Source organism: Hippoglossus stenolepis, chromosome 12 (genome assembly GCF_022539355.2).
Source record: "Hippoglossus stenolepis isolate QCI-W04-F060 chromosome 12, HSTE1.2, whole genome shotgun sequence".
In the NCBI taxonomy this organism is placed as follows: domain Eukaryota; kingdom Metazoa; phylum Chordata; class Actinopteri; order Pleuronectiformes; family Pleuronectidae; genus Hippoglossus; species Hippoglossus stenolepis.
Genome location: NC_061494.1, coordinates 11495359 through 11519357, shown reverse-complemented (window position 1 = coordinate 11519357; position 23999 = coordinate 11495359). Strand labels below are relative to the sequence as shown.

Here is a 23999-nt window from a genome sequence, read left to right as displayed (position 1 = left end):
AATGATTTTGAGTTAGAGAAAATTATCGCTCTTTGGAACATCCTTTGCATAATTGCCCGCAGGCATATCCAGTGTCACACCAGTGTCTTCTTAATGACACATTTTCTTTTGGATTTGGCCAGTCGAGGCTGATTTTCAGTCAGAGTGGCCACGTCGTTACAAATTATTTTACAAAACATGAAACGTGGCCTGTTACCCTGAGGCCTGAGACCAGGTGAAGTCCTGTCCGTTTGGTGTAGAACCACCATTTAGTATGACGAGGACATGACAGTTCTGCAACACAATTGTCAGCTTATGTTAACCTGAGGGTTCAGTGCCACTAGATTCCCCAGAAGAAGAATAGACCCGCTGCTCCTCACCCAGTTAGAAAGACTGGATTCTTATTGTTGTTCCGCATGTTAAAACTTCCATGTGAAGATATTTCTTATCATACTTTATGCCTTTAATTCAGTATGCATCATTGTTAGTGGATTAGTATTTATCGTCATTGTGCACAAGATGAAAAACACTACATGCACAGAGGTGACTGAAGCTTGTGCTCGCTCAGTGTTTCCCTTACATTAGTTTTGTTGCTAATTATTTTTGATTGATTTCATTTCATTTATAGCTGGCTGCAGTTTGTTATGGGTTTGTTTATGCTACAGCAGGGACAGGGACATTGATTAGGCCTGACGCCTTTTCTGTGCCCGCAGTACACGGTGTATGGGAGGAGTGGTCACCGTGGAGCCTGTGCTCTTTCACGTGTGGCCGAGGGCATCGCACTAGGACTAGGATGTGCGCCCCTCCCCAGCACGGAGGCAGGGCCTGTGATGGACCCGAGACCCAGACTAAGCTTTGCAACATAGCCCTATGCCCAGGTATTATCTCACTGCTCTTTAAATGCATTTTAAAATAACAATATCAACCATTATTACTAAAGGCGAAATAGAAAAGATATAATCACAGAGATGATGATAATCACTTTTCAGAAGTTCCTTTCTTGAGGACGGTAGCAGTTTCCCTCACACACAGCAATTTAATCATTAATCAATACAATACTGCAAAGGTGAGTGAAAAAAAAAATGAATGACTGCATTTTGTGGTGCATTTAAAGTAATAGTGCTTACACAATAATGCGGTTTAGGAAACCCTGTCAATACTGTGATACCGACGTCCAAATCACTTACTCGCAATTGCCTGTGAGTGGTAAGCAGATTAGTGATGATGAGTTCTTCCACACAGTAAATGTTAGCTTTGCTCTGGTAACAGACTCAGTGAAAACCACTCAGTCGCAGATGCTTTCCCTCCACCCCCACATGGACGATGGAAGGCGGCAAACAAATAGTGTGTGTGCAGTTTGTGCAATAGTCATGATAATCTAATATGAAAATATTCTATTAAAAACTGATTTAATGTTTTATTCTCCTAACGCATTTGACTATTTTATATTCTAACCTATGAAAGAATACAAGTCTCCCAAATTTCCCAAAAAGTCATGTTTGATTCATTGAATACATTTTCTTTGCTTTTCACTTAATGTCTTAATGGCTCTCACGTCTGCGAGGGACTAGTGATCTGAATATCTCCTCCCATTTCTGTCTGCCCTCTTTCTCCCTCCGCTTGGGACATGCTTGTTGGGTTGTGGTTGGTGCCTCAGTGGATGGACAGTGGCAGGAGTGGAGCTCTTGGAGCGATTGCTCGGTGACCTGTGCCAATGGCACTCAGCAGAGGACCAGGCAGTGTTCAGCAGCCGCCCATGGGGGATCTGAGTGTCGCGGTCACTGGGCAGAAAGCAGAGAGTGCCATAATCCTGACTGCACAGGTAAAAATCCTGAGCCTCTTAATTCTATATATCCGCTTTGATGTCTAAATTAAAAAAAAAAATCATGATTTGTAATAGGGGGAAAGAACGAACACACATACCTCGACCCACATAATCACTATTTTAATCACAAGCACTGTAACCATAGGAATTTTAGATTGAATTCAAGATTAAATACGGAGCCTGACTTACTTTGTGTTGCCTACTGAGGAGCCTCGTAGCAGGAGTCAAATCTGTGTTGTAAGAATCAAGAATAATGTTTAAGACCATGCTCTATCAATTGGATTTGTGAAATCCAGTTAGATGTACTGTATGCCTTTCACATAACGCATGGGTTAGCTGTCCCAACTGCCTGTCAACATCATAGATGTATTAGAGGCTCAACGATGTCAGCTTAGTGGTCTCCATCAGGCTTTGAATTGTCTGATCATATGAAGGGCCTGAACACTCTCATAATCTCCTGATGCAATTTTCACTCGAGCAGAGTAAAAAAACTGCACTTCTTTTCTTTCCCTTTTTTTGGGGGGGGTATTTCACTTGTATGTGTGTGGCAAAGAGATTCCTCTCAAATTGTTGAAAGTCGGGGGGGGGATGTTGCGTAACCAGTCATCCAGCCTTATGCTCTCTCAGACGACTAAAGCAGCGGTAAAAGCTGGTGAATACGTATTTTTAGTTTGTGCGTGTGATAATAAAGCAGGAGAGGCTGCCGGTCGCCTCATTGTGAGAGGACGCATTATGCAATTTATTCATTTAATGAGGCCCAGCCAGTCTTATTTGTCTCCAAGGTGAGAGATCAGATATTAGAGAGACTGCACACGGCCGTTATTTAAAAGAGAATATGAGGGGTCGCCCTGGTTTGCAAAACAAAAAAACCTGAAACATTTCAAGGTAAATCCCAATATTTTCCGGATATCATTGAGTATTAAATGTAGAACCCTTTAAAAAAATGAAATAAAATACACTGACCTCAAAAGATAGCCTCATAATTATACAATAAAGGCCTGTGAAGGTCTTTGAATCAAAGCTATGTGTTAGAACTTCCTCAGTGAGCACGCGTCTGTCTGAGGAATCTGCTGCTCTGATGTTGGGGCAGAGGCTTCAGTATCTACTGGGTGCGGTGGATAGTTTTAGCCCCAAAAAACCCACAGTGGTTCCTGTTTTTTTTTTTTACTCCTGGTGAAAGCGGACGTGACAGAGGTTAGTTGTAGGACATGAAACAGCCTGACACGTGTGAAGAAGGGGGTAAGTGGAGGTGCAGACCAGAGTAGAGTGTGTTCGCTGCTCACAGAGTGTTGTACCTCTCCGTTCAGACAAGGGTATGTGATTTACTACACCGCTGAAGGGGCGCATCTGGGGTTTTTTTGTGTGTCTAATGCACAATTTAACAGTGTTCATTACAAGGACATAAAACATGCTGCCTGTTTTGGAAACTTCAGCGAAAATGAGTTTTAATATTGGCAAAGTGAGGCAAATAATCACCACTCACAGAGCAGCTTCTGGAGTCGGAAAACACACAGTCTCCTGATTATTCAGAGAAGTCTTGTTCATTTTTGTAATATTAACAACAAACTGCATTTACCCACTCATTTAGAATCGAGTGCAATCAGAAACTTATTTGAGATATCGCACACCAATTCAAAATCGTGGAAGGCAGCAGATGTTGGTTTAATAATTTGATGCATCTCAGAGTATCTGTGTCTGACCCTGCGTCCTTCTGTTTTAGCCAACGGCCAGTGGAATCCTTGGGGTCCGTGGAGCGGCTGCTCTAAGTCGTGCGACGGCGGATGGCAGAGGCGAGTCCGAGTGTGTCAGGGGGCGGCGGTGACCGGGCACCAGTGCGACGGCAACGGAGAGGAAGTCCGAAAGTGCAGCGACCAGCGCTGCCCAGGTGAGCCAGGGGATAATGAGACTTTACGCCGAGTGGCCGCGGGGAGGCCAATTGAAAGCGGGAAGATAATTATCAGTGTGTAGTTGAATGACATGTCTCATTACACGAGATGATTTCAAACAGAATGTGAAGAGCAGATGCAGATAAGTGGATACAGAGGGGGGTGAATAAATTTGGATGTATTATGATGGTCATGGACACACTGAGTAATGCAAGTATCATTACAGCTCACGCTACAATTTTCTAAAATAAATTTGCATTAAACACATTGTCATCATCTATATCATTATAAAACTATTATTATTATTATATAGCTCCCTCAGTGATATTCACCAGCACTGCACAGCTGTTGGCTCTTTGCATTAACTCAGTATCACTTTGCTCTTCAGCACCGTATGAGATTTGTCCCGAGGACTATGCCGTGTCCATGGTGTGGAGACGGACACCTTCGGGAGAACTGGCCTTCAACAGATGCCCACCCAATGCCACAGGTGAGCAACACCTTCAATTCCTCTCTTTTCTTATCATGGTCTTGATTTGTAAATGGTGCAGTGTGCACCCAGAGGTCCACAGCGGCGGATGATCGCTCTTTTTTTATGCTCACTTAAGGCCTGGGCCCCACTAGGTGCGTGTGCAGTGCGAGGTGGTTGCGTCTGTTCACACAGGAAGCTGCTACGTGAGGTTTCTGTTGTGATTACTGCATTTTCTCAAGTATAAGTAGGCCCATCTAATCAAGTAAATGCCATGACACTATGGTATTTATGTTCAAACAGGTAGAGGAAGTGTTGCAAATATTTCTGTTTGTTACACATTCAACAGAGATTGTCTTTGAATATCTGAAAGATCATTTCCTCTGCCTTTTTGTTTCGCCGAAATAAATGAAAAGCAAAATGTTCCACGGTTCACACTCATGCATCCAGAATGGCCCAGCTGAATTAATGTGGTTGATGGAATCTAAAAAGAGAAGTCCTCTAATAAAAGGGGACTAAATAATGGAATACATTTTCATGTATATAGTGTGTATTCAAGACTATTGATGGAGCCACATTTGCATTGTTTTCAAGGTATGGCTTTGAATCACACACACTAGGAAAGTTAACAAGCCTTTAGTTTCACTTGAAATCTTTGCATGGCACCCAAAACCCTGTTTCAAGGAGAAAGTGAATGTTCTTTTCCTCCCCTTCATTTCCACACACAGCGATGCTGCTGCACTCGTAACTCATGGCTACACCCGTCAGTGCACAAGGTGTGTACTGGATGGGAAGGAGGGAAAAAAAAGTGAGCACTGTTGAGGTCTGTTTTCAGACATTAAGCAGAAGCTTTAATATGTGCACGGAGAGACGAGCATCAGAGCGAGAGGATGCACGTTCTCTAACAGGGCGAGACTAACACTCGGCTCCCGGAAAGAAAGACGGGAGAGGAGGGAGAGGCGAGAGAATAAAATGAGAAATGCAACCGATGCTAACGCTGCTGTGATCCAGGTTATCTCTGTGTGCGGTGAAGGGCAGTTTGCAGAAGGAAGACAACAGGGCGATGGGGGTGGTGTCGGCTGTTAAAGTCACATGTTACAAAACTCCAAACACGCTGGACTCCCTGAATTGAAATGTCTTCCACAATTGTAAAAAAAAAGGCTAACTGGTAAATTAGGTGTGGCAGGAAAACACAGTGCCGTTCACAGATGGCTCACCTGAGGCAAAGTTATGCAGAGTAAGATTTACTAGTGTGACATTAGCTCTCCGGCTTGACATTAGTTTTATGGTTAATAACTGCTCGGCACTACAAAGCTATTTCAAGCTCCCACTATCAGGACTTTTGGGGTGGGTTTCCTTGTGTCGTCTTCTTCTTGTGACGGAAATTTAACACCTTCACTGATTAAGAATTTAATTTACACTGAGAGGTGTCTCAGGTCACTTAGTCAGAGTGAGACACTTGGCTCCTTCATGCAGCCAGACTAATTACTTTTCTTTACTGAGCGGTATCACATTCATTAATTACATTAATTATAATAAAAAAAAAGGAAATTAAAAAGTAGTCTTGTGAACCTTACACATAAACGACCAATTTGTTTCACAAATCTCTCTTATATGGAGCTAAATTTGGATCCTGTTACACCTACTGCTGTGTTTATGCTGTTAAAGTTTACACACTGTACTGCAGGTCAACACATTGTGACATTTCATAATAAATTAGTGCTGACTTCTTTGTGTGCGTCAGTGCTGGTGGACTTGAAGATCGTGATCTGTATGCACAGGATGCACAACAATTTGCCTAAAGTAATAACACGAGGCTGCTATATCAGTTAATTGAGAAGCAGGACCTTTAATGCCAGAACAGTATCTTGATGAAAGGGTAGAATAACAGCCATATTTTAGTGTTTTAACTGCAGCACGTCCCCTCGGTCACAGCCGCTACTGACCACAAGAAAAACAGAGCATGATGAACAACAGTTCAGGTCAGGTCAAGTTTATATCTAAAGCCATTAATCACAGGTCCGGTGTCAGCAGGTTTCACAGAGCCCACATTATGAAACTATAAATGAAATCAACACCTTCCGACCTTTGGCCTGTAATTAGATTAAGGTCAATCCAGCAAAGCCTTCGAAGAGAAGAAATGTGAAAAGAGACCAGACCCCTCACGTCTAGACCTCTTCCCCCTGTTCGAGGACGATTCAGAAACGTAATGGCTGCGCCGAGCGAGCATAAACAAAGATGAAATATTGATCAGCGAGAGCGGCACGACAAAGTGTGCGACACGAATGCAGTGAGACTGAGCGGGTGAGGCGTCTGAATGTGTTAGGGCCATCAGTGCCTACTCAGCTGCAGTCAGCTGGCGTCATCAAGGTCATCATAGGAACAGGGTCGTCAGCGCCGCCGCGGTCATCACGGATGACAACTGCCACCGGAGGCGAGAAAGGGGGAAAAGTCGAGAGGATGCTCGCACACAGCAGATGAATATGTTCGCTTTGGATCACTCAGACAACGATCATACATCTGTAAACACGTAAAGTACACTCACAGCTGTTCCTTAGGTGACCTCTAAGTACTGTGGAGGGCTAAAGCAAAACACGACATGAGCAACCACGCGATCTTATACATTATATAACTGACTCTTTAATTATACTGTTTATTTAATGAGATCAAATTGTATTTCACAAATTTGATTCATCTCATCTTCACAGTTACATTTTGTTTTTTTAAATAAGACAAAATAACCAATATGTTCAGTATCACTTAGTCCAACAATGTACCTGTAAGTATTTGGCCTGCATTGTATTAGGACAAATACATGTAGACTATAGATCAAGATGGACGCCATGACAGCTCCCCAAAAAGTGAAGCCAAAGTATCTCAAACGCCATCTGGTGGCTGGCTGCAGTATGGGGCAAACACATTTTTCTCAAAGATGGTTTCTGTCATTTCAGATAATTTTAATTTGTTTTTAATTACAGTAGTTGGTTTTAATTAACTAATAGAGGCTCTTAAAACAAACTGAAACGTCCTGATTAACAGCTGAGACTGACTCGTGATTGGTCGAGCGTGGACCTCGCTGCCTCAAACTACTACTGCCCAGACTCCAAATGTGGAAGACGGTGTGTTTCTATATATTTTGGCTTCATCTCTGGATAGTGGGAGGATGTGGATGCTTTTTACTAGTAACCTTGCAGAAGAGATTTTGCAGGTATAAGCTGATGCTCCGTCTCTAATGAGAAATCTGAATCATCAACTGAAGTTTGAGTCACCGGCTGAAAGGAGCAATTAAAGCAACAGAACCACAAGCTATTAAACCAACGTATCCCAGGTTAATGCAGAGGAAAATGTTCCTGTGCCCTTTAACACATAACACCATCCTATACACATGTTTAGTATTTACTGGCACATGCAGCATTAAAACATGTGCCATCATTTTTTTTAGGATCTCATAGTCTGTAAGATTATTTTTTAAAGGATTTGTGTTGTTTTTCCACCACTGGTTATATTCACTTCACTAAGTCCACAAAGCTCCTCAGCCTGTGTTTTTATAGACTTCTCTTGTCTTAACTCTTCAGGTCGTAAACTCAGTTTTTTAGCCTTTTTGTCTCGGGGAGGATTGTTTGGGCAGAAGTTCTCCTCTGATGGCAGCCGAGTAAAGGATGCCGTAAAAACCGGACAGCGACAGGTCAATGCCTCCGTGGGGCCTTGGTTTTGATGGAGCACATCTCCACTGACCTATATTTCACAGTCAACCTACTCTACGTACATCACCGATGATGCAAGGACAGACGACAGACTGGTGCAGAATCCCAGTGAAAAGCTTTGCGTTTGCATCCCTGACCCTGTTTGAACCCACGACTGTCGCAGGTCGAAACAGATTCTAAATAACTTTAAAAGTATTCTAATCAGGAATATAAAACTCAATTAAATACAATGTTGATTTATGAAAATGTGCATCTATTGAATACACAAAACTGATGACAAAAGGGAAGAAGATAAAGCTGAATTTACTGTTGCACATTCCCTCCTCAGTAATTCAAACCCCTCGAGCACCAGAGAAGTGCTTATGGACGTTTTTTTTGTTACGAAATGGCAACAAGTGTGATATTAGGTTTTGTTTTATACAGCTAATAAACTTCAACCACATTTGTTTCCCTAAAATCATGAATTTTCTCTGCAAATCCGTCGTGCAGACAAAAAAAAAAATGAGCTCTCTTCCAACGCGTTTCACATTAAAATGATTCTGGCCTTGAGCAATTTTTGAACCTTCCAGTTCTGCTGAATTCACATTAAAATTGCATCATCCAGCGTAATACTGAAATAACGGCAGGCCACAGGTCATTTGACGGCTAAATCCAGATCTGTCTTTTTTATATTTCTTTTATAAGTCTTTATGTTACTGTTGAAATCAATTCATCTTTCAAGTTGATGCACAAACAAGATTTGCGTCTTTCATTTGAGCAGTTGTCCCGCTTATTAGTTTAAAGAGGTTCTTGAACGTGGCCTCCACTCGACGCTCCGTGTCTTTTTGCCGCTTCCCATTTGAAGCACACCACCGTCTCTCTCAGTTTACAATGACCTTTAAGAATGATGGAGCCAGAAAACTGAAGTGAATCCCAAATTTTTTCAGGCACCCTTTGAAAATACACATGTTTTTGGGGGGGGCAGGGAGATGATCGAATAGAAATGTGAGAATATATCTTTTTTTGGAGTGCTTAACAAAAGGGGTTTGCAATATGAAGGTAAATAAAACCTCCCAGGTGAAGCCGGCTCAGGGGTAGACGGATGCTCGGCAAAGTGTGACGCAGTGGGCCTCTCCTGTTGCCCTCTGGGCCGTCTCACGGTCCTGCATGGACGCTCCTGGCACATAGCGATGTTTTGTGTGCACTCGTGGCTTTAAGTGCATATCGCCAGGTAGTAGCAGTTGAGGAGGTGGGCGTAGGAGGTGTGGTTTTGATCTCTTTCTCTCTCTCTCTCTCTCTCTCTGTCTGTGTGTGGAAGGTGGGGAGGGAGCGGGCGAGCGAAGAAGACATAGCGATGAGTTTATGTGAAGCACGGACGCCAGGGGAAATGTTTTGTACTGTGGGAGTTTTCCTCGGGATGTCAAGCACCTGTGCCGGAGCGGCTGGGTGATGTGTGAAGTGCACTCCGCCAGGTCGACAGCTGGGAAGATGTGATGTTAGACCCCATACGTGGGATGTGTGTGTGTGAGGGGGGGGATGTGGAGGGATGTTGGGTGGGTCTGCTATTTCGGGATCACTGTTTAAATGCCTGACAGCTATCACAGCCCAGTGGTTGAGTAAACCACTGTGTCTTGTATCAACACAGCTCGCACTGTGCATTAAAAGCCTGCGTCTGCAGCCGATATGATATAAAACCAATTCTGTATGACACTGCAGTACTTTCCTTCCAGAATCCTCCCTCTGCCTCCACTGCAACGTTTAATGGGCAATATCAAATTTTGATGATGAGTGATGGGCGACAGAAATGAAGAAAAAGAAAAGAAAAAAAAAAGTCTCATGAGAAGAATTAATTTTTCTGTCCTCTTCTTTTTTGTCCTTCCGCTCCCTCCACCCCTCCACTTCCATCTGCCTTTCTTTTGGCTCTCCTTACTCCCCCACCCTCCATCTCTGCACTCTCTCCCCCTGCATCCTCATCCCTCCCTCCCTCCCTCATCCTGCCATCTCCCCTCCAAATCTGTCGCTGTCGCTGTCTCCTCTGCTCCTCCTCCTCCTCCTCTTCCTCCTCTACAGGCACCACTAGTCGACGCTGCTCTTTGGATCACCGCGGTATGGCCTTCTGGGAGCAGCCCAGCTATGCTCGATGCATAACAAACGAATTCAGATACTTGCAGCAATCAGTAGGTGCAAAGTCAGCTTCCTCTCACTGCCTCTGTTTCCAATGCATCATAAATTACCTCCACCCCCGCTCTCCCCCAATTCTCATCACACTGTACCTAAAGATTAACCACGTTCAATACGGAGGAGCAAATTACAAGCATGATTTTGCCATTTTTCTCTTTTGTAATGAACGCTCATAGTCGGGTCCTTAACGGGTTGATTTAGTGTTTCTGGCCAGTTCTCGTCTCATCTGTGTCAGTCTCCGATCAGATAAAAAACAAATAGAAGAAACAAATGATATCAATTATTGTTAAGACTGGAAGAAGCATATTGTACTTTTTGTAACATCATATTAGGTATTATTCCACACACACACACACACACACACACACACACACACACACACACACACACACACACACACAACTGCATTTTAAATAGCATCTACTTCAATATATTACAATTTAGTTTTGTTAATCCAGATAGAGGGTGATATATATATATCGAAATCTAGATAGATGGAGAGACATGGAGAGAGAGATAGATAGATGGAGAGAGAGCTGGATAGATAGACGAGAGCTAGATGGATAGATAGAGATGGAGAGATAGATGGAAAGATGGAGAGAGAGATAGATGGATGGAGAGATAGACAGAGGGAGATATATATGGAGAGATATATGGAGAGATAAACAGAGAGAGATGGATACAAATAGATGGAGATACATGAAGAGATAGATGGAGAGAGATGGATATATAGATAGATGGAGAGATAGATGGATAGTTAGAGAGATAGATAGAGAGATAGACAGAGATGGAGATATAGAGGGAGAGAGATGGATAAATAAATAGATGGGTAGTTAGAGATAAAGAGATAGATGGATAGTTAGAGATAGATAGATGAGAGAAAGATGGAGAGAGAGATGGATGAGAGTTAGATAGAGAGATAGAGATAAAGAGATAGATGGAAAGATGGAGAGAGAGATAGATGGAGAGATAGACAGATGAAGATATATATGGAGAGATAGCGAGCTAGAGAGAGATGGATAACAATAGATGGAGATACATGAGATAGATGGAGAGAGAAGGATACATAGATAGATGGAGAGATAGATGGATAGTTAGAGAGATAGATAGAGCGATAGACAGAGATGGAGATATAGAGGGAGTGAGATGGATAAATAGATGGAGATAGATGAAGAGAGATGGATAAATAGATGGAGATAGATGAAGAGAGATGGATAAATAAATAGATGGAGAGAGAGATGGATGGAGAGATGGATCCTTTAGTCATTTGCATGCTGGAGACATTTTCAATCTGAGTATATCTTGATGCACTTTTTAAGATATAGTATATAGGTTTGTGTGTGTGTTTAGCCTGGAAAAACAATAACACGTCCATTAGAAGGTGATTTTTTAAAAACCTCCATCACGGTAAAAAATAGAATCGTTCAGAGGAGCTGAGATATCACGTACAGCGCTGCACCTGTGAACGTGTATTTATGGACATAAACCCTGTGCAATGATGTGAAATGTCATTTCACTGTGCAATTTCTGCCTAAATGTGAGTCTTCTGCTCCAGTTAACTCTTTTATTCATACTGGCTCATTTCAAAACATCCGTGAGGCAGAATACATTTCGACCCGGCTCAGATATACATGTGTCACAGGAGGGGCCTCAGAGAGCGGGCTCTTTCTTCCTGATCTTTTTCACTCCGTTAACTCCAAATGTGCAGCTAAGTGTGTATTTGGCGAAAAAAAAAAAATGAAAACCCGCTGAGGACACCAAAGGCCCCAAGTCCTTTCCTTTGCTGTTTTTGGAGGTTCAGGGGCACCTTGCGAAGGGACAGAGGATGCTGGCTGGGGACGGGATGTCCCAGGTCACGAAGAACCTTCTGGACCTCACCCAGAGGAGGAACTTCTACGCCGGCGACCTGCTGTCGTCTGTGGAGATCCTGCGCAACGTGACGGAGACATTCAAGAGAGCCAGCTACGAGCCTTCGTCAGACGATGTGCAAGTAAGTGCAGAGTGGGGTTTGTTTTAAACACATTCGGGACCTTGGCTTGGCACGTGTACGTTGTCCAACACGTCGGAAACGCCACAAAAGGCTGACAAACAACATCCCGTGTCTCTATTGTATCAGCAGATCCCCCCCCCCCACGTCCTGAACTGTTTCATCTCATCATGTCTGGGTAGACTGCTGTCTTGATCCTCTTTATGTCAATATGATGATGGAGATTATAGCTAAAGCCCCACCCCCATGGCCAATAAGATAATTTAGATCCTCAGAGCTGTGTCGTTTTCAAAGACACCCTTCTGAGGCATCTTTGTGCTGTCTTATATGCCCATATTGTTATAGTGTGTGTGTGTGTGTCTGTCTTTTCCTCACCACATGTTTGGCTCCTGCTGTTCTTTCAGAGTCAGCTGAATGGGAAAGAAGTAATTGTTGCTCGCCCTGTGCTGGTAACAACAGACTGAATATTGTACTCGTGTTAATGAAAAACCCTAATTCTCCCATTATAGTTCTTATGGGTGTTTCCCATCTTCCTCTGCGACTGTTATCAAGCTTGTTTAGTTGCCGTTCTTTCGCTCAAAGATGAAATTAAAAGTAAACATCAGCCATTTTTCTGTGGGGAAGTGGAAATGATTTCTGCTTTTAACAAGGTGGAAAAAAATCTGTCGGTTATAAAATCCACTAAAATATCACCCAATAGGCTTTTTACAGTATATTGAATGTGAAAATATACTCACATTGTTAGATGCTATAACGATCTCCAGGTTTAAGGGGGAGGAAAGAATATATACTCTAAAAGTAAGAATATATACAGAAAGGGGAAAAGAAACAAGCTCTCCTATAGATAGACTGTGGGAGCTTTAGTCTCTTTTGAATGTGATGAAACTTAATTGGAAAGCAGCTTTTTCCTCCTGCTCAGGACAGAGATAATTAAATCACCAAAAATGTTCAACTCACTAAATTATACACGTCCAAAGCGCGGTGGTATTTTGGACGACAAAATGTCAGGGATGTTCCTTTCCCCCGAGTTTTCTGCTGGTGTTGTGCACATTTTCACGGTGGTGGAAGGTGCACGGTCCGCTGCTAATATTCTGCAGAAATAAAAGCCAAAATGTACCGGCCACGGATGGACTACCCGGCCAATTCAGCCATTCTCCCCCACCTTAGGAAATCTATGAGATGAGGAAAGCATCCTGTCCCTGGTTATTATGAGAGCTCTATACTGTGTGTGTGTGTGTGTGTGTGTGTGTGTGGGCAGACAGGAGAGCAGTCAGCCAGCCAGCCCACCCCCTCCGTGTGTCTCTGCGCTAATGCAGTGTTAAAGTGGGCACATTACCACCAGAGGGAGCATAAGCATTCAAGTAGAAAACAAGATAGCCTGTGTCAAGAGAGAGAGAGAGCCACTCCCTCAGGCACATTGTAGACCAGACGAAATAACAAGGCTAAAGATCAGACAGGGGGTCCTATTACTACTGCAGGCATGCACACCCCGAGCAGCCCCTGCTTTCCGCTGCTGGAGAAAAAAAAAAAGACAATCCACACATCTGCTCAAACATTCCTTTTCATCTTCCTTTTCTTCCCCTGATTGCAGCTTGTGCTCCTCTCCTCTAGCATTAGGTGTTTGCTGCACGCTGCAAGGGTTCAAGGTGTATTTTTGTCAGAGGCGAATCACACGTTCCATCGTTTCTCGAATCATTTCCCCATGGCGGTCCCAGCTGTGAATTTCCTGTCGCCATTGAGCCCTTGCGGGGAACGCCATTATTCCCCCAGCACACAATTCCCTAATTTCCTGCGATCACAAATGTCAGTATATCCATCCATAAAAGTCGCCTCCGAGTGCACAGTGTTTACGTCTCATGGTTTGAAAAGCATCTCGCCGCAGTGCCTGTAGTACTTGTGTGTGGGCGTGTTATGTATTTTCCCCTTTCATCATCTCCACAGAACTTCTTTCAAATCATCAGCAACCTCTTGGAGGAGGAAAATAAGGAGAAATGGGAAGATGCACAAAAGGTAAGCATCTGGCAGCGCACGCAATAAATAATTTAGGCTTCTGCATGAATGCCACGCTCCCCCCGAAAATCATCTGAAAGCTTGTTTATAGTCGCTGCGTCTGAATAGCAGAGATTAAGGGGCAGCCAGGTTGGTGCTGATATAATGTTATACCCACACATATCACAGAGAAAGGTCATTTAGCAGGAGTGACATCTGGCCTCATTTGGAGAGCCAGTTCCTCAGACCTCCACTTGGTGGCAGCAGCAGTGCCACAGTGGCCGTCCGGGCATCGCCACTGCAGGACTCACTTCCTGCGGCTGACACCCAGCTCATACAAATCACAACAACTGCTGCGATTGGACCATTAATTAAGATGAATTTAATCATATAGATAAACAGTTTGGAGGTTTTATTGCTTGTACCACAGCAGTTACTATTCCTGATTCCCTGTATGTCTTTCTCTGACATTGTAAAGCAGCTCCATCACGCGCAGAGGAGAAAGACAGTCTCAATATTCAGTAGAAATGCAGAGGCGACAGACGGCAGCACTGCAGTAACGTACTGTAGATCAAAAATCTGAGCACAGAACGGAACATTTTCTCGACACCGGGTTTTATCCATGGAGACTGGCTCCTGGCTCCGTCCTCCGTCAGACACAGTTCTCAGCCCGAGAGGTGGCAACTCTCATCTTTGGTGTCTGAGACGACCTGAGTCCCGGCACCGTGCACATCCAGACCCTGACTGAGATACCATCTGCGATGACTGCAAGTCAGCAGAGGGCATCTGCTCCGTTGTCACCCTCACTGCTAAATTGACTTAAATTAGGTATCGCCTGCGCCTGACACATGACCGAGGGGCAAGTCTTAAAAATCGGTCAGATCTTGTTTTTGTCACCATTTTCCTCCACGTCTGACTGATATGGTTTAAGGAGACACAAGCGGTTGGAGCTCTGCCAATAGTGCCAGTCCTGGCTGTCTCCATCTCTGCAGGCAGCAATTTGGTGTTTATTCAGTGCAGCTTTAGTTTGGCAGGGCCCAAAAGAGACAGGTTGTCGGTGAGAGGAGCCCACAAATGAGCGGTTTCATCGGGAACAGTGTGTGAGGGAGACGGACAGGGAGACATTGTCTCCATGATTGAAAACCCAGAGAAGCTATTTGACATGGGTAATTATTCCTGCAGTTATTAATGTGCCTTTGTAAGGAGTGCTGCTTCACTTATGGCACTCCGCTAAGTGGACACTGGCGAACTTGTCTGATTTCACCAGACGACGCTTGGACTTCACAGCTCACAAGTTTTTTTTTTCTCACTCGCAGGCTTTTCTTGCATTAATGAGTGTTCCGAGCCGAGTTTCTCCACAGCGCCCACACGCTGCGTGCCGCGGACGTTCAAAAAAAAAAAAAAACACCCAGATGAAACAGCTCACTATGAGGTTTTTACTGGCTGCAGAATTGGCTCTGTGCAGAGATCACTATATATTCACCTCCTGTCACTGTTACCATGGCAAGGAAAGGAAGAGCTCCGCGTCTACAGAAGCGCCACTGCAGCCATTTCCCTCCGCTGCCTTCACATCTTCACCGGTTGCCATGGAGACCAGCGGAATGAGCATGACTGCACTGTGCGTCAGACATGCCGGAAGGGGCGACGTGATGTGCTTTTCTCTCTCTCTCTCTCTCCCCCACTATGGCTTTCACTCTGCTGTGTCAGAGGCTCTCAGCTTCAGCATCACCGATCCGCGCGCCCCAGCTCAGCGGCACACGGAGGGCCATGTGCAAACACGCCGAGCGCAAGGTGTTAGCGAGGAGAGAAATACCTGCCCCAGGTGTTTGTTGAATAACAGGCCTGAGTGAGGTGTTAATTGCTAAATGCCACTCAAAAGGCCCCGTCTGTCTAATTGCCCGACATCACCAGCGTGTGCTCTCACGTTTGACGAAGTCCCCGCAATAATATTTTTGTAGAAATGTGTCACGTTCCTCTTGCAGACATTTTTCGAAATGTTCTCCGCAGCCGATACTTCGCGAAAGTGTCGGATGTGTTAGAGTCCGTGGTGTAAAGTTCCACACAGTGTCCAGTCAAAAAAGGGGGGGAAAGAGAAGCCTCGATCAGAGCCTCTCATTAGATGTGACTCATCACCACGGGCCTGTCAGCCGGGACTGTGGTGCAGTGGTTTGAAGGTCAGTTATCGCATTAAGCGTTTCCTCTGGTTTACTGACCCGGAGGAAAAGAGCTGAGCGGACCAGCCGTGTCACTGGTGGAGCGGTGGAGCTGTCCGTGGTGCTGAACCCCTGCCTCTGCTGAGGGCCACCAAGCAGAACATGAACACAGACGATGTGTTCTCTTAGAGGCTTTTAGAAGAGACGCCAACCAGGGACTGTGTCTGTAAAACCCACTGGTTGAAAAAAATAGAATTTTTCATCATTATAATTTCTTTTTTGTAATTATAAAATGTTGGGAGAAAAAATGCAATCCGTCAGAAAAACACAATGTTTTCTTAAACTTCTTTTTCTTTTGATTTTCATATTACAAAACAGAAATACAAACAAAGCATTGTGTCCAATGATCAGAGCTGTGCCCGCCATTAAAGTCAGTAATCTGCCGACAGCCACAGGGGAGAAAAATAAAATTACGGGGCTCTGATTCCATCTGATCTACCAACATCAAAAAATGGCTGCCACGTTAGAAGACTTTCAGAACAGACCCTTGAAGAAGGAGAGTATCTCATCTTCTCTAGTCTGATGTATTGCATGAGCTATTTGATCCGATGAAAATACTTCGGGGGGGGGTCTTTCCATCTAAATAGAAAGAGTCACAGGAGTGCAGAAGGCCAGTGTGTTGTGCTTATGATTGTTAAGGTTTATTCAGTGGTGCAACACCAAATAAAGAAATGAGGCGATGGATCAAATGGTTCTGATTAGTATTTCAGTTGAACTTCGATATTTATCTTCCACTGACAGTTCTTTATCATTGCTTCAAGCTATTTGGCTTTAAAATATTCACTTTACTTTTTTTTTAATGCACTTTTATATCTTCATATAATTTAGGAAATACTTTTAACAACATCCAAACTTTGCATCTGTGTTTGTTTCTAGTATATATTTTGAATAACAATAATAACAGTGCATTGTATATAAAGAATTTTACACAAGTTAAAAACTGAAAATCCAATAACAAATTTATGCTTTTTAATATACTTCATTTATTTACTATCATTTATCTGTATTTTATGCTCCATCCATTTATCATTGATTAAATCATGACAGCACTGTTGACATTGAACGTGTCTTTTTGTGTTTCTCTCATCTTGTCCAGATCTATCCTGGAGCAGTGGAGCTCATGCAGGTCATAGAGGAATTCATCCACATCGTTGGACTGGGCATGAAGGATTTCCACAACGCCTATTTGATGACTGGGAACTTGGGTAAGAAGAAAGCAGCCCCACTTTACTCCCTGACCTCGTTTACTTTTCCGTTTCTTTTCTGCCTGACATGGACACATAATCCCTGTGCGTCGCTCACTACATTTGTCAATTTCCCTTCCGTCATTAATTTAGGATAAATGGCGCGTGGTGAGGGTATGGTGCGGGGGGGGTAAGAATTACTGCAAATCAATAAGGTTAATTTAAAACTGAGATTGTGGTCTTAATGTGCTAAATTCCTAGAAAAACACTTAACAGCTAATCTAATATTAAGAGCCCTACACAAGCTATAAGGAGTCGAGTTAAGTCACTTTTATTTATATACAACATTTAAGAACAACAGGAACTGATCCAAAGCTTAAAAACCACAGCAGGTACAAACATGTAATTAATAGAAAATATATAAAAGATATTGTTTTAGTAATATTTTCATATTTAAAACAATTTAATAGAAGATTAAGACAAATAAGACTAAATTAAAATTAATCTGAATAATTTATAACTGTGTGAACTTGTCATTATATTCATTCACAGTTTTAATTATAAAAATAAATGTCAGATCAAATATTTGTTGTATTCTAAGGTAAAGTAGGAGTCTGATGTTGCACTTTACTGCAGTCCTGTGAGAGAGGCTTGATCAGTAGAATATGCCCTAAAGCACGGTGTACAGAAGTGCAGCATCATTAAAAAAAAAACATGTTTGTCAGTTTCTTGCGAAATTAACAGTCATGGGAAAAAATACCGTCAGTGCCTGATAAAAGGAGATTAAACTGGAAGTGAAATTTCAAGTTATTCTTTGCAGTTGTAATAAACTCGCAAACAAATTTTCTGCACCACTGATCGTGGTCCAGATTACAACTCCCCCCTAAAAATAAAGTGCGTGGATATGAGTCTTTGAGCAATACTTCTCCTCCCTAATGTTCTCCTGGGTTCTTTTAGCTTGTGTCGCGCAGCCTCTCGGATGATCTGAGGTCTCGGTGGCATTTCATTCCTTACTAAGCTGTAAATGGTAACTTACTGCAACGGAATAATAGAACCGCGGTGCTGATTTATTCATGCCAGGGAATGTGAGCATGTACAGCTGCTGCTGGTGGGCAATTCCTCTGATGGGGAGCGAGGCCTCCATGTATTCTTTACAATAGCTAACATTTGACCCACTTCGAGCACACACTTGCACTCAGTGGCTCTTTATGGTGTGTGATTTCCATAATGATTTATACTGTAGGCGGCCCCCAGGAAAATGCACGACAAACATGGTGCGATGAATGCACCCATCAAAATGCCATTATGAAACAATGCGAGAGGGAAATTAAGTAACGGACACTTGGAAACGAGGCTCGGACGCCGACCATTAATGACTTCTTTCACAGATGCTGGGATATTTACACCCTCCAGTTTGGCTTAATGGTGGTCATCCGATCTCTCTGCCACGGCCTCCTCTTTATGCCAGAAAAAGCATTAACACATGACCCGTGCTTTATGGACAATATGCAACTTATTATTTGAAACCGACTCTAAATGACAGTAAAGTGTTTCAAACAAAAATTCTTTAAAAAGCTTATAGTTATATGACCGTGGGGCCTTCGCTCCATTCTGTAGCACTATGGATTAAAATGTGTCCATCCATTAGACCAGATACGATAGAAAATCTATCTATATCAAGGCAGTGATGCAACTCAACAGTGTGTGTCCTTCTTATAGAAAAGCACTAAGTGGCACAACCAGGGCTCCTACTCAAGTTATTGCTTGTTCTTTTTTTTTTTTTTTCTCTACAAATACATATTTTGCTGCCGACTACGCTATTGTGACTATTTTTAAGTTTCATTATTTCCAATTGATATATCTATAGACCTGTCCACAATAAGTCATTTTATTTTTTAAAGCACGTTTCTCAGACAAAAGTCACAAAGGGTTTCCCGTGAATAATATATCAGGAAATATAATAAACAATTAATATAAGCAATGAAAACAGTGAAAAATATGCAACAGAAAGACAATAAAAGCCCACACATTCAAACACTGAAATGCACTTAGTGCGATAAAAGACAGTCAGACTGTAAATCTAAAGGTAGAATTGTTGGGGCCACAACTTTGAAAGTACGATCACCTTGATTCTATCAGGGTTTTATGTTTGCAGGACACAAATGCAGATAACTGACCAAGCAGCAAAGAAGAAAATACTTAATTAAATCAACTTACAGTCACTTGAGGTCAGGGAGACAAACTGAAAATCCAAAATTCCACAAAAGAACTCCAAAAGAGAAAAGAACAAAGTAGGCTAACGATGTTGAGCGAAAACTGAAGCACTGGGAGCATGAACAGACAACGCGAACAAGACAAAGGGAAAGACAGGAATGCACCAGGGAGGCAGGGATAATGAACACAGGTGAAACACATGAGGACAGGTGCAGACGGGAAGCAGGACAAAGACAGGAAGTAAAGCCAGAGGGACACACAAGGCACAATGTTTCAAAATAAAACAGGGAATGAAAAACAAAGACAAATCCCAAAAATCCCAGCACAAGTTGATATTTAGTCCATAACATGACAAAGTGCAAAGGCAGGGCTCATTTATTAGTATAGTACATTTTCAACGAGGCAATTCAAAGGGCTTTACATAAAATATAAAAGGCATCATGACAAACTGTAAAAGCAACATCAGACAATACAAAAAGAAGCATTTACAAAGAAACTCAAAGTTAAAAATAAGACTTAAAGAGTGAAACAACAACAAGATGGACCACAGTGTAGCAGCAGCGTTCTGGACCACTTGAAGACCATCTAGACGAGAGACTATTTATTGATGCAGGTGAACACTGGATTGCAGCAGTCTAAACAGGATCAAATAAAGGTATGATCATCTATAGCTGTGCTTTGACACAATGGTCCTGCTCAGATAGCAAACGGATGTGGGCCACTTCAGGCAATGATGTGGCACCGCTGGCCATCTTGAGGCTCAGACACAAAGGATAAGAGTCTAGAGGGATGCGGTGCTCTAGGCAATGTGTAATCCGGATGTGAATGTAACTAGTGACTATGGCCTGAATTACACAAAACACATTCGGGTCACTGACCTGCGGTATTGCTGTGGCTTACTTGTGGCCCAGATCTGGCAAATGGGAGCAGACAGCTCAAGTGCCATCATTCCACACCATCCCAGTGTTTGATGTGGGCCAAATCTGGGCCAAAACAATGTTGTTATGTGGCTGAGTTTGGCAAAGTACCCCCACCCCCAGCTAATGCCAGCGGGGACTGGCTGCAGCCGCTCAACAACCCTCAAATGATAAACATCACAGATAAGGGATGGATGAGAAGAAACTTAAAGAAACTTAAATATTTAACACAAGCTGTACACCACTGTTGTTATTTTGAGCTTCACAAGTGATCAGAAACCAAATGTTTTCCCTGCACCGTGATCTTGTCACTAATGACTCTGACTGCTCTAATGAGGAAACTAATTTTTTAAGACACAAGTCTAACTCTGGTTCTATTTTAGCAGAGCCTGCAGGCACCTTGAATGCATCAACAGCTCTGACACGTTTAATTATGATACTTTAAATAAATTGAAATTAGATCTTTTTAAATTACTGACAGTAGGTGTAGATGTCTCACACTCCTAGACACACTCTCAGAAAGGTGAATATTTCACTCGTTAGGTTTATTTGAATCCTTGTTTTTTAATACATGCAAATGAAAAGTGCATTCGACCATAAATAAGTCATTGCAACCTTTTTTAAAGAAAGTTGATTCCAGTTGTCTTTTTTTGCCTCATACATCTCTCATGCATGACTGAAGTCTGGTTAATTATTCCATACACCTTTTTATTGTTCTAAATCTGTATCAACCCTCATTTTTAATTTCTAATTAGACAGATATGTTTAGTCAATGTTCCCCGAGACTAATTCAGAAAACTCAAAATTGACAAATCTCTTCATCTTCAGAAAAGGGCAACATAACTTTATGAAGGAAAGAAAGAAATACAACTTTTCTGACTGGTTTGTTTCACTTTCACCTCATTAACAAGCTTAATATGTATTAAGAGGATTTGTTTTTCTTTAGTAGCTCAGAGAAAAATACTGATGACGACTGAACATGACTTTTATATTGTTCACTTTTTGCCTATTTAGAGTTTATGTAATGTTTATACATGAATTACTCAAAGTAACTCTGGAAAAAAATGTGATGACTCATTCAAAAAAAAAGCACACACGTGATTTTCCTTAAATTTTTGAAGGAACATATGTGTTGTTTTAAAATAACCCTGGAACAACAGCATCATTATCATTTCTGGTCTTGCAGAACCGAGGAAGGCAGATTTGAGATATTTTTTTGGGTGAAAATCCTCGCACACAGGCTGAGGGGTTATTTGGCTTGTGAGCAGTTATTTGAAGATGTTGCAGTAATGAGCTGCCTCTGGCTGGAATCATCCAGAAGCTCGCTGGCTGCTGGTTGAAAGCACCGAGGTCTTGTAGGGAGAAAGAACTCTGTGTTCTACCTTCAGAAAGAAATTACTGCTTCTTGTTTACGTTTTCGGTTTTGTCATTATAGTGAAGAAATTCCAGATTGCGGTGGATTTTCCTTTTGTTTTTTTTCACATTTGACTCCGTATTTGCATGAGTCCCACGCCAATCTCTGTTTTGACGAGTCACGACTAAGACATGGGGATGCAGATATTTCATGTTAATTATTTCACCCCGGACACGGCTCACAGGTCTTTGGTCGCCAGCCACACGGCCATTCCAGCTCGGGCCTCGCGGCGTGTCTCTTTTCTGATTAAAGGAATGGAAAGTTTTGTGGAGCCATCGGTCGAATCCGAGTGGACAGCATCTGGCCGAGTAAGATATTGCGGCATCATTTCGTCACTAATTTATGGCAGCCCCTTGACACCTAGATAAATACTGGCTGTCACCAGTGCGTCGTCCTCTGTCCTCCCACTTTTAGTCAAATAACCTTGATTGCAAAAAGGCTGCGCACTCCGGCAACTTACTGTCTTGCCGCGCAAGCAAACACTTGGAGGACAAAAGTGATGCTCGGGACATGTTGGAAATTAAATTAAATGCCACTTTGAAGGTGGAAGACATCATTCACTTTTGACATTTTCTTCTCGGGGTCTATTGTGAGCCCGCACTTCATGGTCCGGAGAGTGTTTTGACATTAATAGTGATTAATCGTAATTACACACGAAATAAGATGCTGCGAATGCTCAGTGATTTATTTTTTCTGTGCAGAATGTTGATGTCGTCTGACTTGAGACTTGAGACTGAATGCTGAGTCTCTTATGAGCACGTTCGGATGTAATGCGCATTGCTATAATTCCCTCAGCGAATCCGTGTTCAGAAGCATCACAGTTCAACGCGATCGCTTTATTTATGCTGCCGGGTCCCGTCAGGCGAGTGGAAAGCCCCATTTACCTGCCGCATTACCCAGAAGCCTATAGCGGCATGTGTGTCACAGCGTGCCTCGTGACTAAAGCCGCCGACACAAACACTTAGCTACCGCTGCTCCCAACATCTGGCGCTGTGAACGGGGGCCTTTTGTGGTGCTCTGTGATTTCATGCCCGCAGCTCGATCATCCCCAACACAAGAGACACACCTTCCCTGTCTCAGATTTTCACTCAGTCGTGGCGTCTTTCCAAGATTTAAAAATTGTAAAACTGGCTGGGCCTGAGGAACAATGGAGCTTGTGCATCAATGGTGGGATTAGCCTCAGATTCCTCTCTGTGTCTGTGAAGCACCACCTGACAGGGACTGGATGTGACACCAGGTAGACAACAGAGCAGCTTTATCACCTCCCCTTGTAATGCTGAGGCCGCTTCAGCTGATCCTGGGTATTTTCCTTGTCGGCGTATGGACTGGTGTTTTATTGCACCTCACCGGGGAGCTGAGAGAAGAAAACAGTGATTAAGGAGATTACCAGTCTAAAAGTTGTCATGTGGTAGCTTTGATTTTCCACCCTGTGGTAAATGTGGATGCGTTGCAAGAAAACCACTTGAGAATTTACTATAAATTACCTGCATATTCAATCGCCCTGTGTCCTTTTTTTTTTTTTTCTCCGGGGAGTTCAGCTTCCTCCCACAATCCAAAGACATCCAGATTGGTGTTAAGTTATTTGGAGACTTCAAGTGAGGATTTCTGAGGTTACAGTTTATTACAATTGAAGACATAGGCCTGTTATGCTCCAGTTTTTAAAATACTAACAGAATCTGAGGCTACATCCGCACTATTACATTTTTGTCATTTGAAAACACATCAACTCTACGGATACGCCTGGTGTCCACACTACACTGGAGTCTTAGAGCTGCTTAAGCTAAGAAGTTTGGAATCACTGCTGGCCCCGTTTCAGTTTGGACGAGCCAAAGCGGACACGTTTGGAAACAATGACATAGACACGCACGCAACATGGACAATCCATTACAAGCAATAATGACAATGTCGTCTTTGCTAACTGCTGTTGAGCAGTTAAATTCTGTATTTTACAATGATACAACTGCTTATATACATACATAGGAGACAAGCCAGTATTCAAGCAATCTGTTACAATTCTAGCCGGATGCAGTATGTGAGTGGTCACTTAATATTCGTTTT

The 23999-nt window shown here is 42.8% G+C and overlaps 1 protein-coding gene across 9 annotated transcripts in view; it reads left to right on the top strand.

Moving 5' to 3' along the window:
• adgrb3 (adhesion G protein-coupled receptor B3) overlaps window positions 1–23999 on the top strand; it is a 122511-nt gene that overhangs the window by 56196 nt on the left and 42316 nt on the right. For 6 of the 9 annotated variants that reach the window (XM_047342299.1, XM_047342300.1, XM_047342297.1 and 3 more), the window contains 8 exons: window positions 693–857; window positions 1637–1801; window positions 3525–3689; window positions 4079–4180; window positions 9913–10019; window positions 11816–12013; window positions 13952–14020; window positions 17309–17417. In XM_047342299.1, coding sequence (XP_047198255.1) covers window positions 693–857; window positions 1637–1801; window positions 3525–3689; window positions 4079–4180; window positions 9913–10019; window positions 11816–12013; window positions 13952–14020; window positions 17309–17417 — 1080 coding nt within the window. The remainder of the gene's footprint in view (window positions 1–692; window positions 858–1636; window positions 1802–3524; window positions 3690–4078; window positions 4181–9912; window positions 10020–11815; window positions 12014–13951; window positions 14021–17308; window positions 17418–23999) is intronic. The other 3 variants (XM_035172113.2, XM_035172110.2, XM_035172111.2) reach the window with 2 other exon arrangements.